Here is an 18,309-nt window from a genome sequence, read left to right as displayed (position 1 = left end):
TCCCTTCTATCACTAACATTTTTGGTTGAAATAAAATTATACGTAATTATTTTACGATTAATTGCAAATTGTTTCATGTGGAGCTATACACTTTACAATGCATGCACTCACTTACACTACTGATATCACTGACTTCATACACCACTGTTAGTTTAGTTTAGTTAGTTATTCTTTTTTGTTTTTTTTGTATTTTATTTTTTTATTATTTTTTAAACAAACACATAAACAAACATGACAACACACAATAGGATATACAAATACACATATGCTCCAGCTCGTACCCCCCTCTCTCGGACCCCCCATTGGATAATCCAACCATTATAATTTGTTCCTAACCAGACACTACCATTATATGCTGGCTTTTATTCTCTCCACCACTTCTAACCACATTGCCATTTTGGATTCATTGAGACCCAAAATTCTAGCTGTTGATATTTCTTGATAAATCACATCGAGATATGTAAGAATCCAGACCTTACGGCAAATTTTTTCCGGTTGAAACCATCGTGATGCTATCAGCTTTTTAGCCACTGTGATACCGGATAAAACCAATCTCTTTAGCTGTGGAGGTACTGCATGCTCAAAGACATCATTCAGCAGTAATACAGAGGGGTGTACAGGTATATCCAGAGTTAAGAGATTTGACAATTGCTGGGTCACTTCTTTCCAAAATATCTTAACTGGTGGGCAGTCCCAGTACATGTGCATAAATGTCCCTTCGTCCCCATTTGTACATAAGGAGCATTTGGAGTCTTGTTTAAGACCCATTTTGTTCAGTCTTATAGGAGTTAAGTATGTCCTGTGAATATAGTTAAGATTTATCTGTTGATGGTCCGGGTTCCTTAATGCAAGGCGTACATTTGCCCAGGCTTCTTGCCAGTCAAAGTCTATCTCCAGGTCTGGTATATCCCTCCTCCAGACTGAGTCTAGATGTAGGGTTTCATACGAGGCCGTTAGTAATTGATGATAAAAATCTGAAACAAAGCCTCTCGATGTCTCTCTTTCATAGAAGAATTTGTGGTATCTGTGGTGTACAATTGGTATCCTTAATGGAACGCCGTGAGCCTTCAAACATGCCAATAACTGTGCGTAAAAATAATATGAGGACTTGGTGAGATTAAATTTTTTGTATATCTCATCAAAACTACAAAAACCCTGTTTGTTGAAAACGTCTCCTAATGTGTGTATGCCTTGCTTTTCCCATCTAGGGAATCTTATAGGTTGTTTTCCAATCAGGAGTGCATTGTTATTGAATAAGGGAGTATGATTATGCCATTTATGTGGGATAGAGTCTTTTTTTTGTGTTTCACGCCATATCCGGATTGCATGAGTGATTATGGGGCCAAATTTCCGTTCGCATTGCTTAATTGATAATTTGGTGTACACTATGTCCTTCAGCCTATGTGGAGCTACTATATTTTCTTCTAAATTTCTCCAGGATACTGATGCTTGGGGATCAAACCATGTTGTCAGTGGTCTTAAAGTGTATGCCTTAAAATAGTGGTGGAAATCTGGAAATGCCATACCACCGTCTGCTTTGTTTCTCTGTGCGGTGGATCTTTTTATACGTAGTGGTTTGTTATTCCAAATAAATTTGTATGTGGAGGAGTGTAATTCTTTCCAGTAACCCTTTGGAGGGGGTAACGGTAGCATTGAGCTGAAGAAGTTGATTCTAGGTAGGACGTCCATCTTAATTATTGATATCCGTGCTTGTACTGAGTTTTTAAGTTTTGACCACCTGACAAGGTCGTATTTGATTTTGTTTTGGATTTTTATGTAATTGTGCTTCACCGTTTGGCTTATGGTAGGGAATATTTCAACTCCCAAACATCTAAAGTGTTTTACCATCGGTATCTCTTCTGGGAGGGTTATATTTAGTTAGTTATTCTTTTTATGTCTTTATTATTAAATAAATACTTTGTTAATTGACTTTGGTTGTCTGTGTCTCCCTCTTTGTCATGGCCGTACGGCCAGTTTGTGACAAAGTCAAAACCATTAAAAATAATCAATTGTAAATTATGAATACATTATTTATGTTGCATTAAATGTTAGTTAATGTATAATAACACATTTGTAAATGCTTTAAGAATGTAAAAAGTACTTGATAAACATTCAACACTTGAATATTAATATGATCATTAAATGAACAATTACTACATGTTAGGGCTGTCTTAAATACTTCGAAGCTTCGAAGCTTTGTTCGATGGGCATGGGATTCGATTATGAAAATAAAATTCGATTATGTAAAAGAAATTCTTAAAAAAAAATTATTTTTTTTGTTGTTGTGCAAAATCAACTCTGCCTCTCTTTGTTAATTACAACAAGCAATGCTGTTTGTTATTTAAGAGGAGGTCGGACTCGGCACTGACAGATTTATGTTCATTGTGCTGCTTTTATAAAGCCTCAAATGACGGCTTACAATATTTCATGGAAGCAAAGTGTTTAGTTTGTCTAAGATTTAAAAAGGTTTAAACTTTACAGCACTGACAACGTTGAACAAAGTGCTGTACAAGTCCCACAACAGTAAAAAAAAAATATATATATATATATATTTATAAAAAAAAAAATCATTTTTTTTCAAAGCTTCGAATAAAAATCGAATCTCTGCCCCGAAGCTTCGAATTCCAAAAAATCTAAGGTCAGCCCTACTACATGTCTTTATTTCTTGTTTCAAGAATGATTTATTAAACATTTGTTACATTCATAGAGGTATTTGCAGCCCCTATTCTAAACATGGGCCCAGAAAAGCATCCATTTCCTTACTTGAACTCGAGGACTGCATACTTTTTTTACAAAGCTTATCTTTATACTTTAATTATGCTTATAGAGTCGAACACCACCCCCCTGCGTGCGCCCCGACGGGCCCCCATCGCCGAAACTCCCCAACCCACCGACACCCCAGGGACTCCCTGCATGAAGAACCCACCACAACCCCCACAGCACCCCAAAATGTCCCAGCGCCATCCCAGATCACCCACAACGCCACACGCCCCCCCCCATCCAACCACCACCACGTCCATCTACCCGAACATCCAGAATCATAGCCCCCCCCCCCCCCCCCCCCCCCCGGCATGGCTACAGGCCATGGAACACACAACCCGCCACCCCCCCCCCCCCCCACAGAATCCGAAAGCCAAAACATAGAACCCACGATCCCCCCGCACCGGCAAGGTCACCAGAACCAGAGGTAACAAGCAGCCCACAGAAACGACACCCCCACCACCACCACACACAAACAATCCAAGTACACTCAAACTACTCGCGTCCCCCTCCAGCCACGACACGCCCCACTCGAAACTGCGTCCCAAATTAAGACAAACAAAGACCAATGTGTGAAACACCTGAAAGACTATATACTGCCCTAAACTAATATAAGTAGGCTCAGTTAAAAACAGGTACAGACTGTTGCAGGCAGGCCTGCAAGTAAACCTCTAAACTTCCCCTGCGTTATAGGTAGTTTCATCTTCAGCGAGAGCTGAAGAGAGTTCCATGTAGTAGGGGCACTATAACGAGAGGCTGATTTCAATCATCACTTTTTGATGTCTTTACTTGTCCATGCTTTGGTCCTGTTTAGACACACAGAATAAATGGATCCCAAAGCGGTCTATTGATTGTTTATACAGATATAATAATATAATATATAATATAATAATAATTATAATCAATATAATTATTTGTTGCACCTTTAGACGTTTTACTGTACAGTAAAAAACGTATCAAGTTGGCATCTAACTAGAGTGCAAAATAACAGTAAAGTGCATAGCAGTTATATACAGTGTAACATGAGTATACGAAGCTATGGAGTAATATGCTAAGCTAATGTATGTACAGTATTACAGTGGTACAAGTATGAATACACTATGGTAGTAAACCAGTGTATATATATATATTAGAGGTGGGCATAGATTCATTTTTTTTAATCTAGATTAATCTATCTGCAATCCTGGATTTAATCTAGATTAATCTAGATTAAAATGTCTCAAAAATGTTTTACGAAGGCATTCAAAATATGTGTGTTCTACCCAAATAATGACCAGAAGTAAATCCTTACTTTTTCTTTCCTCCTTACATTTCTCAGGCCAGGTGGCCCATTACACCATGAGCCCATCTCCCCTTTCCAAAATGCATTACAGACTGTTTGAAAAAGCTGTTTTGCTATGATAATTGGTAATGAAATATCAAAATAATGTTCAATAAGATGTACTTGTGTTTAATAAGTTGTTTTATTCAGAAGTTAACACAAATAAATAATATTACCAGTACAGAACAGTACAGTATCTAGCACACTCTCAGGAGCAAAACAGAAAGAAGCATTTCAAACTTGAACTATGTGACATGGCTTGACTCAATCAGTCCAATCTCTATTTCTCCTTCTTCCACCAGTCACTTAGGCAGACCAGCTTATTTTATGTCGCGGTGTCTACTTATAGTGCCTATAATATTTTTCCCGTTGGGTGCCAGACAGGGCCAAACCCTGCCAATGCAAATCAAATGACCTTTTTAATTGGTTAATTAGGCCTATAGCTCCGGCAGAAGACTGTACCACATAAAGGTAGACAAATAATTGTATTAATAGTAGGCCTAGACTACTGAGCAAGCTAAATCATAGGTTAGTTCGCTAAAATGTAACAATCAATGACCTTTTCATAAATTCAAAAACCACTCAAGAGTCATGCTCAATTCAAAATCAAAATGTCCATGTATTGGATTCAATTCAAATCATAAGCAAACATTTCATAAAACAAACAATTCATTTTCAGTCCAGCATGTGTGTTAAACTCCCATAAACCAGTCAGGTCACTCAATTCAGTTCAGTCCGTGGGGCAGCGGTGGCCTAAAGGTTAGAGAAGCGGGTTTGTGACCGGAAGGTTGCCGGTTCGATCCCCGGGACCGGCAGGAACACCAACCGCTGAAGTGCCCTTGAGCAAGGCACTTAACCCCCAACTGCTCCAGTGGAGTTGCTCAGTGGTCAATGGTGTCTACTGGGCAGCTCCCAGGTGTGAATGGAACAGTGTGAATGTGAAGCAGGGCGTTCCTGAAAAAGAGCATCTGTGCTCAGCGAACCTACCCTGGGTAAATAAAGGTTAAAAAAAAAATTAAATTATGTTTTTTTAGATTAATGGCGTCAATTATATTATCGCGCGATACTAGTCTCGCGTTAACGCAGCACGTTAACGCCGTTAACGGCCCAGCTCTAATATATATATATATATATATATATATATATATATATATATATATATATATATATATATATATATATATATATATATATATATATATATATATATATATATATATTAGTATAACTAATAAGAGTAGGTGTGGAATATCATCCAAGTATTTGACCTGTAGTTTATTCGTTTCAGAGGACATTAGCTAGCATACCAACTATACGTCACCATACCTCCATACTATACCAATACCATACCATACTAGTAGGGCTGTCCCCGACTAAGGATTTGGATAGTCGACTATGATTGGCCGAAATTAGCCGATAGTCGACTATTAGTCGGCTATGATTATTTTTTTTATTTACATTTTTTGTATAATTATTATATATATTTTTTTTATCATTCCATTTGGGCTGTGGGGGGTGCTTAATGTCTGAAGGAGTCGACTGAAGGCTTCTTGTCCTCTGCAAAAGCATGCAATTGGTCCACTGATGGATACATCTTGATATTTGTCTAGTCTAGTGTTCATTAGATGGGTGAAATCCTCTTTCAGTGCCTCTGTGCCTGTTTTCTTAGGCAGTTAGCCTCTGGTATGCGTGCCATTAGCGTTAGCCACACTTCTAGGCCTCTTTGCTTTTGAAAAGAATGATAATTTTTTCTTTTTCTTATTATTATATATTTTCTTTTTTTTTCTCGACTAAGAGGTTGGCAGTCGACTAAAGCTCCTTTCGATCTATTAGTCGACTATTCGACTAATAGGGGTCAGCCCTACATCCTAGTATACCATACTTCACCCCTCCAGCTGAAAACCAAAGGTCATATGATGCCTCAGTGTTGAAGCACTACATCTATCTCCTCTGCAAACGTTGAAGCAGCAGGTGCCTGTATTCAATGGTTTTATTTCAAACACAGGAAAAGTGCCTCCTATCAAATCTACAGTTGACTTCTACACCCCCATCAACCAGCCCATTACAAATGCAGTGGTATTGGGCAGCCACACACGATCAACACATTTGACCTGGGGGTGGTCATGAAGCCTGTAATATAGTATGGGAGTATGGAAGGAATTCAAGAAGCACGTCATCATCCCTTGCAAGTTCCACACAGCCATGAATTACATAGGCAAGCTCACTGGGTACAAATGTTGAGGTGCTGGCTACTCGGACATCCTTGTTGAAGCTGGCCTTGCAACCAGTGGCTGCCTGAAAAGTATTCCAAGTTGGAAATCATATGCCAAGGCTCTCTTCAATCTGAAGGTGGTTACGGAGGCGCTTGAATGGTTGCTGATCAATGTTTTCCTGGATGAGAATAATCTGGACATACTGTACCACAGGAGACCCTCAATCTTATCCACTGCTGCAGTCATGAGAACCTTGATGCCGCTCTGAAGGACTCCTCACTACTCAAGGTGATTCATCAATACATGGACTACCAACAGAAGGTTCGCAAGGGCCACCTGGGCCAGAGGAGCGTGTTCTGGCTCTCTGTGACGGATCACACAAGGCTGGTCTAAACTAAAAATGCTGGTCTTTTGCTGTGAAAACCAACAACTTTGAGCTTATACATCGTACAATATTTGTACGATAAGAAATTACGAATTTGATGTCGGAAAAATAAATAATATGGATTCATCTGATCACAGGGCAGCTGGATTAACCATATCTGAACCAGCTATTTTGGACAAATAATTACTCAGATATTCAAACACAATTATGCAATTATTGTGAAATGATTGAAAATAATAATAATTTAATGCCTTCTGTGGAATTTGTATTTCTTATTTGTTACACATCTGTTTTAATGATTAATTATATACATTTGAAAGAATGCAGGTCAACATGCAATTTATCCCATTGATTGGTATACAATGGGACAGACCTTTGTTTGATTGATTGATTGAAAACTTTATTAACAGATTGCAGAATGGGTACAGTACAGTACAGCTCAATTACATAAGGGGATGCAGACCAGAGAAAGAATTTCGTCTTGTTTACATCAGGGTCCCCCATTTTCAATTCATCATAACATATATGACACACATGACACAGATAGACAGTACTGCTACATCTATACATTTATGACATACCAGATTTGCAAATACAGTACTGTTTGTGATACAAAAATAGTCCAGAAAAGAGAGTACATTTGACATAGAAACTGTTGGAGGAGGTTGGGTAGGGGTGGGTGGGGGATAGACTTACACTCTACAAGCAAAACTGTACATTGGAATATTGACAAAACCATACTTGGTCATTTACTGTACATTGGAGGGGGTTGATATAGCTATAAACCTGCATTCCTTCGAATATATCATTAATCAATTAAACTTATATTGAAATACACTATATAGCCTATACACCAACACTGAAATGACAGTGGATAAATAAATAAGAACTAAAGCTAATCGGTGGAAATAGACTGCATTAATATTCCATAACAAGTATTGTGTGGGCCTACGAATGAACAGTAGCCTATAGGCTTAATTATGGAATAATAAGCCATACTGCGTTCAATCATTACGCCCGCCGTAGGCTATATATATTATATGTCATTCATTCATTCATATACAGTACTGCGCGCGCGCGCGCGTGTGTGTCTGTGTGTGCGCGCGTGCTGCGGCAGGTGTGTACCGCGAGCTGTATATGATGCCAATACATTAATCTAATCTAGTTTTGATGGGCGCAAGCGTGATTACGAAACCTAGCCGCATTTCTCGGAGACGCTCTCTGATTGGCACTGACTGACGCTAGGTTTCGTAATCACGCGGCTCGCAAAGCACTTCCGCCATTCCATTTCACACAGCTGCGTCACCAGTTGCCTTATAAGGAGCTATGGAGGCGGTGTTTTGTATGCAAATGAGCTGAACGGGAACGCGCTTTGGAGTTTACGACAGAATGCCATTCTCCAAGCAGATATCAGATCATATAATTTCTGCGACCGTTTCAGCCACTTAAGACATATCTCCAGCACGGTCAGGACTCAGAGTGTACTTGTCATAGATTATGTCTCAGTGGTTCCAAGATAAGTCTTCCAGAATATATCTTTGAAAAATGTTCGGGAATGAGACCCAATGGCGCCCGACCACGGAGATCTCCGTGTTTCGATTCCACCCGTTGTGGACAGAAGCACGGATATATCCGTGGCAAGTTGTTTTAGCTTTTATTCCATTTTAACCTATTCAAGGTCGCCGAGCGGCACTGCAGATGTACCCTATTCTTTGAATTCGCCAACGTGCATTACCGGCCAGATCCTCTTAGGGGCGCTGTCGCGATAATGGAGTGTGCCCTGTGGCTGAACGGTGGACTATTTTTTTTTACTTTCAATGGAGTTTTCAGTTAGCTCGATTCTGGATGTGCAGCATGTAGCTTGGATTACGTTTTGAATCGCAGATTTCACTATGCAATAAGGGGATTTATCATCAGCCAATGGACATATCAATCTACCAGATGGCGATCGATAACGGGGAAATGCTTTGGGGGATCCCACCGGCCCACGGTAAGATCTTTTTCATGTAAAGTACATCCCGATCTGGCCTTGTTTTGATAGCCATCCATCCGATCAATGAATGAGGCTAATGAGGCTAACACGGTTATTGGTAATCAATAATCAGAAACGACGTCCCCCGCCCCCCCCCCCCCCCTTTCATGCATACATGCTTGAGGATCGTGCCGATCATATCCAATGCCATTGGATATAACGGTAGTAGCTATTAGCCCTTTATCTCGCCTTCCAGGAAATATACTAGACCAAATCCCGTATAACGCTTATATTCACGGCGCTATAAAATGAGAACGTATTGATGACATTTTTTTTTCTTTAAGCCATTTTGAAGGGACGGTTTATGGTCTCAATTGACAATGAGAATGGACAGATAGCAATACTACAAAGTATAGATTTAGCTCTACAAACAGCCCCACGTCTGTTTACATTTGCCGGTCCTCTAGAGATTTATTAGACGCATCCCAATGGCCCTGAATGTGTTACGAGTGCTGAGGAGCACACTTATGATTGATTTACTGATTGAAAATTGTATTAACTTGACAGACTGTGTTCTCCATGTTCTTAATGGCTTTATTTGGGAGGAATCATAGTGATTCCTTCATGTCAACCCTACAGGCCTCCTTGGAATTAATTACTTAATCATAATTAAAATAAATATGACAATATTTGTACGATAAGAAATTACGTGGATGTCGGAAAAATAAATAATATGGATTCATCTGATCACAGGGCAGCTGGATTAACCATATCTGAACCAGCTATTTTGGACAAATGTATAATTACTTTAATTACTCAGATATTCAAACACAATTATGCAATTATTGTGAAATGATTGAAAATAATAATTATTTAATGCCTTCTGTGGAATTTGTATTTCTTATTTGTTACATATCTGTTTTATTGATTAATTATACATTTGAAATAATGCAGGTTAGAGCCAACATGCAATATATCCCATGATTAATGGGACAGACATTTGTTTGATATAGCTATAACTTGCATTCCTTCAAATATATCATTAATCAATAAAACAGATATTGAAATATAGCCTACTACACCAACACTGCAAATGACAGTGGATAAATAAATAAATAAGAACTAAAGCTAATCGCGTGGAAATAGACTGCATTAATATTCCATAAGTCTTGTGTGCGCCAGTATAGCCTATGTGTCTAATAAATGAACAGTAGGCTTATATTATTCTAATTACTTGTTTCATTAGGATTTAGTAGATACTATATATATGCTCTGCCCTATACAGTAAGTACAGTACACATATTAAGGCCGCCAGAGTCAGGCAGCGGACTGGTGGACTGTATCTGCGATCTCCTAATAAAACAAGTAATTAGAATAATATAAGTACTGCGTTCATTCATTACACACGTAGACTATACAGTACTGCGAGCGTGTGTGTGTGTGTGTGTGGGGGGGGGGGGTGCGCACGCTGCGGCAGGTGGTCACGAGTAGTAGCCTGTATTCTGTATAATGATGACAATACATTAATCTAATCTCATTTTGATCGGTCGCAAAGAGCTTCCGCCACCATTTTCACACGGCTGGATCATTAGTTGCATTTAATGAGCTGGACAGGTGTGTCTAAACCCTTGACTTTTCTCTATTTCATTTGCACACGGCACAGAGCCTGCCTTATAAGGAGCTCTGGAGGCGTTGTTTTGTATGCAAATGACCTAGACAGGAACGTGCGTTCATGTTTCAGAGTGGTGACATTCCTCATCGCGGGTATCTCAGCTGTGATAGTTTGAGCTACTTAAGACATCTTCCCCACACGTTGGGGACTCAGCGTGAACTTGTCGTAGATTCTGTCTCAGTCTGTTCCAAGATAAGTCTTCCAAGAGAACTCTTTGGAAAATCTTTGGGAATGAGACCCAATGTTACTGTTTTGCTGAAATGGTGCGAAATAAAGAAATTAAATGAAAGCCTGCGCACTCAGCACTAGAATCCTCAATTCTACACCTCAATGATACAATCAATACTGTAGCAGAGAACTTGACCACTGTCTATTGTCCACTGTCAACACCACCATTCCTCCTTCCCTTCCTGTCAGGCTCCTCATTCACTTCCATTAATTTTGAGGACCAAGTCTAAATATCATACTTCTATAATATAAACAACCTATACAGCAATATTATTCTCTGTAATATATGTTTCTGTGTCAAAGGTACTTGTTATTTTTCTTATGTTGCCATTTTCAAATGATCAGTAAAGGAACTATTTCTTACTTGAGGTGTAGTTTGACCAACGCTCACCTTTTCTTTTTTTTAAACTTCATTTTTTAGCGTTTATCGCTTTTCTGGTCAAGCATGACCGACAGATGCAGGGTGAAATGGGAGGGAGAACAGGGGAAGACATTTGGCAAATGACGGCGGGTCCGGGAATCGAACTCGGAGTCAACCAGATCCGTGACGCAGCACGGTATTCCCCGACGCTTTCGCGTCGAGGTACATGGTGAGCTACTGGAGCTCCCCCAACGCTCACCTTTTCATAGAACGTTTAGAATATTTCTTCCATCAAGGCAGCACGTAACCATGGGTAACCACTCCCCAAATATTCCGTCCAAGGCAAAGATACACAGCAACAAATCTACCAGATATGTTTTATTCTTCAAAATGTAATAAATCTGTAAACACACATCAAATGCCAAAACAAACACATACCTTAGATCTGCACAGCAGTGGTTTGTTTATAGACAGTTAACAATAACATTCGAACCCACGTTTATTTCCTGTTTCAAAGTTAGCTAATGCGATAGTTGACAGGAAATACATTTGGGTCCAAACTGTTCCTTAGCAAAACAATTCCAGTGAAACCATCTATATACTTCAGACGTATGATATTTAGACTAGGTCCCCAAAATGAATGGAAGTGAATGAGGAGCCTGAAACCAGGGTGGTGTTGACAGCGGATGACAGTTAACAGCAGTGGCCGCTAGCTTACTGTAGATGACTTTACATACAGGTAAGACTGCTGAAACTGAAAAAGTTCTGCTAAAGTGAAATATCCCTTTAAAGAACATGAATCTTCCCTTAACTATGATTTGGCCATAAACTGATTCATCTTTTTTTTTCATCTCCACACCAAAGTATGAAATGAGTCTGCTTGGCTCAATGCCACAATAAGTCACCACATTCCTGTACATTCATTGTATTTGTTGAATAGAATTCTGTGTTCAAATGGTCAACACACCTGTATACTGTTCAGTTCAAGCATGCGTACCATACAGGCTGCATATCTACTAAAGGTTTGCATTAGTGCTAATGCAGGTTTATGTGTAAAAACAAACAAATCTGATTTAACCAGGTACACAAGCATTTTGCATACATAAGATTCAGAAGAAACTGGACCGTATACTTTTTGGACTTTTAATCTACAGTAACTACACCCATCACTCAAAAAGGACAAGGGGGTATTTCAATAACTCATGTCTGTGTTTGTGTCTGTCTGTCTGTCAAACTGTAACTGAGATAACGTACACGTTTCTTATCAGATTTGGCTCAGACTTGGTATGACTTGAGGCCAGGTACTGTATACAGGTTGAATGTCCTTTAGTTTATTGCATCTCTCTGGGTGCCACTCTACTTCATATGGATTGTTCATGTGGATGGTGTGTGGATGGTGGGTTATGACGTGTTCCCTGGCACTGATTAGAGACAGGCTACTATATTTCAGACTCAGTGGCTGTGATTCCATCCAAGCATTTTGATTCAGAATTCGATTTTGAATCAGAAAACCTGAACAGTAACAGGGAAATTCAATAAAAATCTTCCGCAATATGGCCAAAAAGATGTTAGGCTCACTTGAGGTGGTTTTTGCTTTTATGAGATAGATGAAAAAACACATTTTTGTCGAATACATTATGACGCAGAGGAAAAAGAACTGTCACATGTCACCGGGGATCATTTTCAAACGCACTGCTGCTGCTGGGGAGACCGGGAGCTATTGTAACAGCATAATGGAACAAATGGAACATTATATTTATTATAATGTTATAGTCTGTTGGTGGCAATCACATTAACCACAGGGAAATAACATATCACGCCTATCCCATATGTCATGGCATAATACCTTTAGGTAATCATGTAAAAATGACATCGCCCCAGTTACAATTGCTCCCAGTCACCCCTATGTAGCTGGTTTATGCGTCAGAATATTGGCCATTGCACTTCTCTGTGTTCATCTTGACCTCTCTTTGAAAAGCAAGGAATTATGGTTTAATATTTGCTGACATGAAATAACCTGCACAATAGTAGTCAAACTGACATTGCTCTGTTCCGCATTCAGGTATAACGTTTATTCACCTCAACCCAACTGATAGAAACACACCTAATTTGCATTCAATTATTTTCAAAAGTTCTCTCAAAATCCGCTTCCCAATCGGATGGAAACATAGCTAGCGTTTGGTTGGAGGTTTTTATGGTAGAGCAAATCTGAACTTGCATGGCGCTCGAGAGAAATATAACCCCCACGCTACATGACCTGTCAGCCTGCCCTCATGAACAGTTAGGAGAATATCAAGTAGACTAATATTTTGTAGTCTGAGTCGACCGCACATCAACCTGTCAACCTGTCCTCCCGACACGAATAGTTATGAGAATACCAAGTGGATTCATATTTTTTAGTCAACCTCACGTCAACCTCAATCATATCCCACATCTGGCATCCCTCTATCAGGAATATTGCCTCCATATTGGTACTTAGTACTATACATATTAGGGGTGTAAAGGTACACATATCCGTACCGAACCGAACCATTTCAGTGTGTAGGCCTGCCGTAACGTACCGAACGGCTGTGTAGTGTACCGAATGAATACAACGGTATGTTAACCACTAACGACCGCCCACCGTGGGCTGTTTTTTTCACAATCTAATATAATTATTATTCTTTTTAAAAAATTTTACAAGTCGATTATTAATTTCAATATAGAATATTCGTTGACAGCCCTACAAGTACAATTAGTTACTGCACACTACATCAGCCCTGAGTGGAACATGGAAAGCCAAACTTTCCCCCACTGTACCGAAGACCGTACAGAACCTTGACTTCAAAACCGAGGTACGTACCATACCGTGGGTTTTGTGTACCGTTACACCCCTAATACATATATATATACCAGTGGCTAAAGCTTTGACCTCAGTCTCTATGTTTGACTGAATGTTAAAAGAACTGCAATAGTGCTGGTCTTCAGCTGACTATCAACCTATCCTTCATAAAGGTTTGAGCCAAATTGGATAATAAATGTGCACGTTATTGCAGTTACTGTACACACACACACCGACAGACATACACACACAGTGATTAAATTACTCCCTGTTTCGTGTGCCTGTGGAATTATGGGAATCAGATGTCACATGGTCACACAATGTTGCCTTCTCACGCTGTGTGAGGTAAATGTGCCACAGTATCAAAGTTATTAGTGTCCCACCTAATGCCCTAATTTGTAAAAATAAATAAAAAGTTCATTTATTACAGTAATGTTGGAATGCGCGGCATGTGGTACATGCATCTTGCCCAAAACGCAATTAGTTTTGCTCAAACCAAAGTTGGCCTTTTGTCCATGGTCTGCTATTTTACTGTGTGAATTAGTTTGTGGGAGGTTCTCCTCATCTTCTTTGAGGGTTAAAGTCATTGTGGGCTTTGTGAAGCCCATTGAGATGTAATTGTGATGTTAGGGCTAAACAAATCAAATTTGACTTTTGAGATGTACAGTATGGGACTCACATATACAGGTGGTGGACAGTAGCCTGGTGGCCATGTATGGGACTCACATATACAGGTGGTGGACAGTAGCCTGGTGGCCATGTATGGGACTCACATATACAGGTGGTGGACAGTAGCCTGGTGGCCATGTATGCGACTCACATTATACAGGTGGTGGACAGTAGCCTGGTGGCCATGTATGGGACTCACATATACAGGTGGTGGACAGTAGCCTGGTGGCCATGTATGGGACTCACATATACAGGTGGTGGACAGTAGCCTGGTGGCCAAGTATGGGACTCACATATACAGGTGGTGGACAGTAGCCTGGTGGCCATGTATGGGACTCACATATACAGGTGGTGGACAGTAGCCTGGTGGCCATGTATGCGACTCACATTATACAGGTGGTAGACAGTAGCCTGGTGGCCATGTATGGGACTCACATATACAGGTGGTGGACAGTAGCCTGGTGGCCATGTATGGGACTCACATATACAGGTGGTGGACAGTAGCCTGGTGGCCATGTATGGGACTCACATATACAGGTGGTGGACAGTAGCCTGGTGGCCATGTATGCGACTCACATTATACAGGTGGTAGACAGTAGCCTGGTGGCCATGTATGGGACTCACATATACAGGTGGTGGACAGTAGCCTGGTGGCCATGTATGGGACTCACATAATACAGGTGGTGGACAGTAGCCTGGTGGCCATGTATGGGACTCACATATACAGGTGGTGGACAGTAGCCTGGTGGCCATGTATGGGACTCACATATACAGGTGGTGGCCAGTAGCCTGGTGGCCATGTATGGGACTCACATATACAGGTGGTGGACAGTAGCCTGGTGGCCATGTATAGGACTCACATATACAGGTGGTGGACAGTAGCCTGGTGGCCATGTATGGGACTCACATATACAGGTGGTGGACAGTAGCCTGGTGGCCATGTATGGGACTCACATATACAGGTGGTGGCCAGTAGCCTGGTGGCCATGTATGGGACTCACATATACAGGTGGTGGACAGTAGCCTGGTGGCCATGTATGGGACTCACATATACAGGTGGTGGACAGTAGCCTGGTGGCCATGTATGGGACTCACATATACAGGTGGTGGCCAGTAGCCTGGTGGCCATGTATGGCGGTAGACAGTCTGGGAATGCAGGCTGCAGGACGTAGTTGGAGAACGTGAGAGCGATGACCGCCAGGGTGGTTGGGTACATGATGAGAACGGCGCTCCACAGCAGGAGGAACCTGGAGGAGGAGCACACAGCAGGCAGAGTGTAACCACAGGTCCTCACACATATACATCTTCACATTTAAATCTAATCTAGTGGATATTTATTTTTAAATATTTATCTTGATTTGTCATAAACCAGGAGTCCTTTCGATCTATCCAAAAACACAAACCAAGGTTTTGGTTTTGGACATTATTGGAAGAATACGCAGTTGTAAACGCATGTATTCACTGGAGTAGCTAGGACACAGGGGGCCCTGGTGCAGGAATTTTTATGGAGCCTTATAATTGACTGTTTATAATGTCAACGCTTGACATTTTATGTAGTGTCTAAGAACAATTTACTCTTGGGAGGGGCCTCTCGTTGGGGCCCCTAAAAGCAATGGTCTGGGTGCAGCTTTGCACCCTGTACGCCCCCACATGTATTAGCACTGACCATGGCAGTCTATGGGGGCATGAAGCATTAGATCTTTCTGAGACATGATGTTTCCACTGACCTCCACAAGCATTGCTGCCAAATGGTCAAATGTTCTGCTTTCAATATCTAAAAGAAATATATAATAATAATAAAAATCCAAACAGAAGTTATTTTTGGAAGGACTCCTAGTTTGTGAAAAATCAGAGGCTACTTAAATCACTTCAATATGTATGGTTATGTTATGATTTTCTGTAATATTGTGTGAAATATCAACAGTGGAAAAAACATATATACCTTTAGCGAAGGTATTGTACAATTGACAATTGATTGGAATCCAGAATAAAATCAAAGGACATTTTGATAGAAGAGCCCTGGTGTGCCTAACTGATACAATGCAGTGTCATCAAAGCTCATTACAGTAGCTCTGATAAAACACTCACACAGGAGACTAGAGTAGGAACAATACAACAGTATATCATTCTGTGTATGTCATTCTGACATTTGAGCTCTCCATCCAGGGATCATGAACTTTTTTTAAGATGTTTGAAAAGAAGTTTGAGTTGGAATTGAAAACCATGCAGTTTTAGAATATGTCATTTGCAATGCAAACCACGACAGCCCAAACCACAAGGCACTATTTTTCTATGGCTTGCCACCTCTGAACTCCATCCTCCCCTCAAAATACTCTTTGCCTTGCCATCATTTGAAAATAGAAATATCTGCCTCTTAATCCTGCTTTGACAAATTAATTTATATAATATCATATATAATATCATATAATACCATTTATAATATTGGGTAACTATTTCTCCAGTAATTACAATGTAATCATTTAGGAAACAGGATATCAAATACAGTGACTCGTGCTGAGTTTCTCATCACTCTCATCACAATTTTCTTTATTATTGTCTATTTTTAAAACTGAATCACAACTGAACAAGGTGGCCTATTGGGATGTTAGATCCTAATGTGAAAAACTGTGATTTTATATGTCTGCACTTTATGTGCTAAATCTATTTATTTAAGCTTGTTTATGTTGTGATGCACTTTGGAGCTGCACTTTTTGTATGAAAGGTGCTATACAAATAAAGTGTATTATTATTATTATTATTATTATTATTATTATTATTATTATTATTATTATTATTATTATTATTATTATTATTATTATTATTATTATTATTATTATTATTATTATTATTATTATTATTATTATTATTATTATTATTATTATTATTATTATTATTATTATTATTATTATTATTATTATTATTATTATTATTATCACTTGCTGTGAGTCAGGTGCCAGTGTGGGCAGTGTGGCCAGCTGGGCTGAATAATATAATAATACTGAGCCCATAATATGTTATATTTATCAAGCCTCTTCAATAGTGCAGATTTAAGATCAGTGAGCATGGTCACTTGAGGCTGTTTCATTCATTCTAAAAGGCAGAACCGATCTGTCAGCTATTGCTTTAGCAAACAATGCAACAGGAAATAGACTCTGGTCCTTTTATGATGTCATTGTTGTCACTTTGAAACCGCCTATAGCTGCACCTGATATTCATCATGGGTTGCATCAATATCTTGGACATTTTAAATCCATGATTTTAAAACATTTAATCTCTGTTTGCATCTCTCTCTGTTGTATCTCTCTATCACCTTGCATTGTTCCTCTCTCCCTTTTCACTCTCTCTACTCGCTGTTCACCACCCCTGTGTGTGTCTTTCTCTGCTTTCCCTCCTCCTCTCCTCTCCTCAAATGGACTGCATTAATATATATGTAATTGACAACGCACATCCTACCCATCACCTGTACCTTCACTGACATACAATTAACATATGAAAACCCTAATAACGTGTTTGTATATCCAGTTTGGATGGTTTTCTAATCACGTGTCTGATTCACCCGCGGCTTGCGCTGAAAATAGACCAAACACCGAAACCGTCGCTGCAGATCACAAGCCAGCCAGTGTGAATAGTCTAATCTGTTAACAAGGGCATCAAAGGGAAATTGGCTGCCTATAGGGAGGTGTAGTCTGACGTCACTGGTTGTTCCACCCGTATAGGGATTTATCATTGGGAAAATCGGCTATTGTAACAATTCTGCCGCATGGAATTTGAAAAATGTTCCACTTTTGCACAAAATGAGTTCCCTTCTATCACTAACATTATTGTTTAAGCATTTTTTATTGAAATACAATCTATAGATTGTGGATGAATAAGCACAGAAAGGTACACCATGCCAATGTTAATGCTT

The 18,309-nt window shown here is 39.8% G+C and overlaps 1 protein-coding gene across 1 annotated transcript in view; it reads right to left on the bottom strand.

Annotated features, from left to right (window-relative positions):
* The window catches only part of slc7a10a (solute carrier family 7 member 10a), a 91,315-nt gene that overhangs the window by 43,530 nt on the left and 29,476 nt on the right, over positions 1 to 18,309 (bottom strand). The window contains exon 3 of the mRNA XM_084337733.1: positions 15,498 to 15,649. Within this exon, the coding sequence (XP_084193859.1) occupies positions 15,498 to 15,649 (152 nt within the window). The remainder of the gene's footprint in view (positions 1 to 15,497; positions 15,650 to 18,309) is intronic.

This window comes from Notolepis coatsorum, assembly GCF_963971535.1.
Source record: "Notolepis coatsorum genome assembly, chromosome: 20".
Taxonomy (NCBI): Eukaryota; Metazoa; Chordata; class Actinopteri; order Aulopiformes; family Paralepididae; genus Notolepis; species Notolepis coatsorum.
Note: the sequence above shows the minus strand (reverse complement) of the source record. Positions and strands in the feature narration are given on the sequence as shown.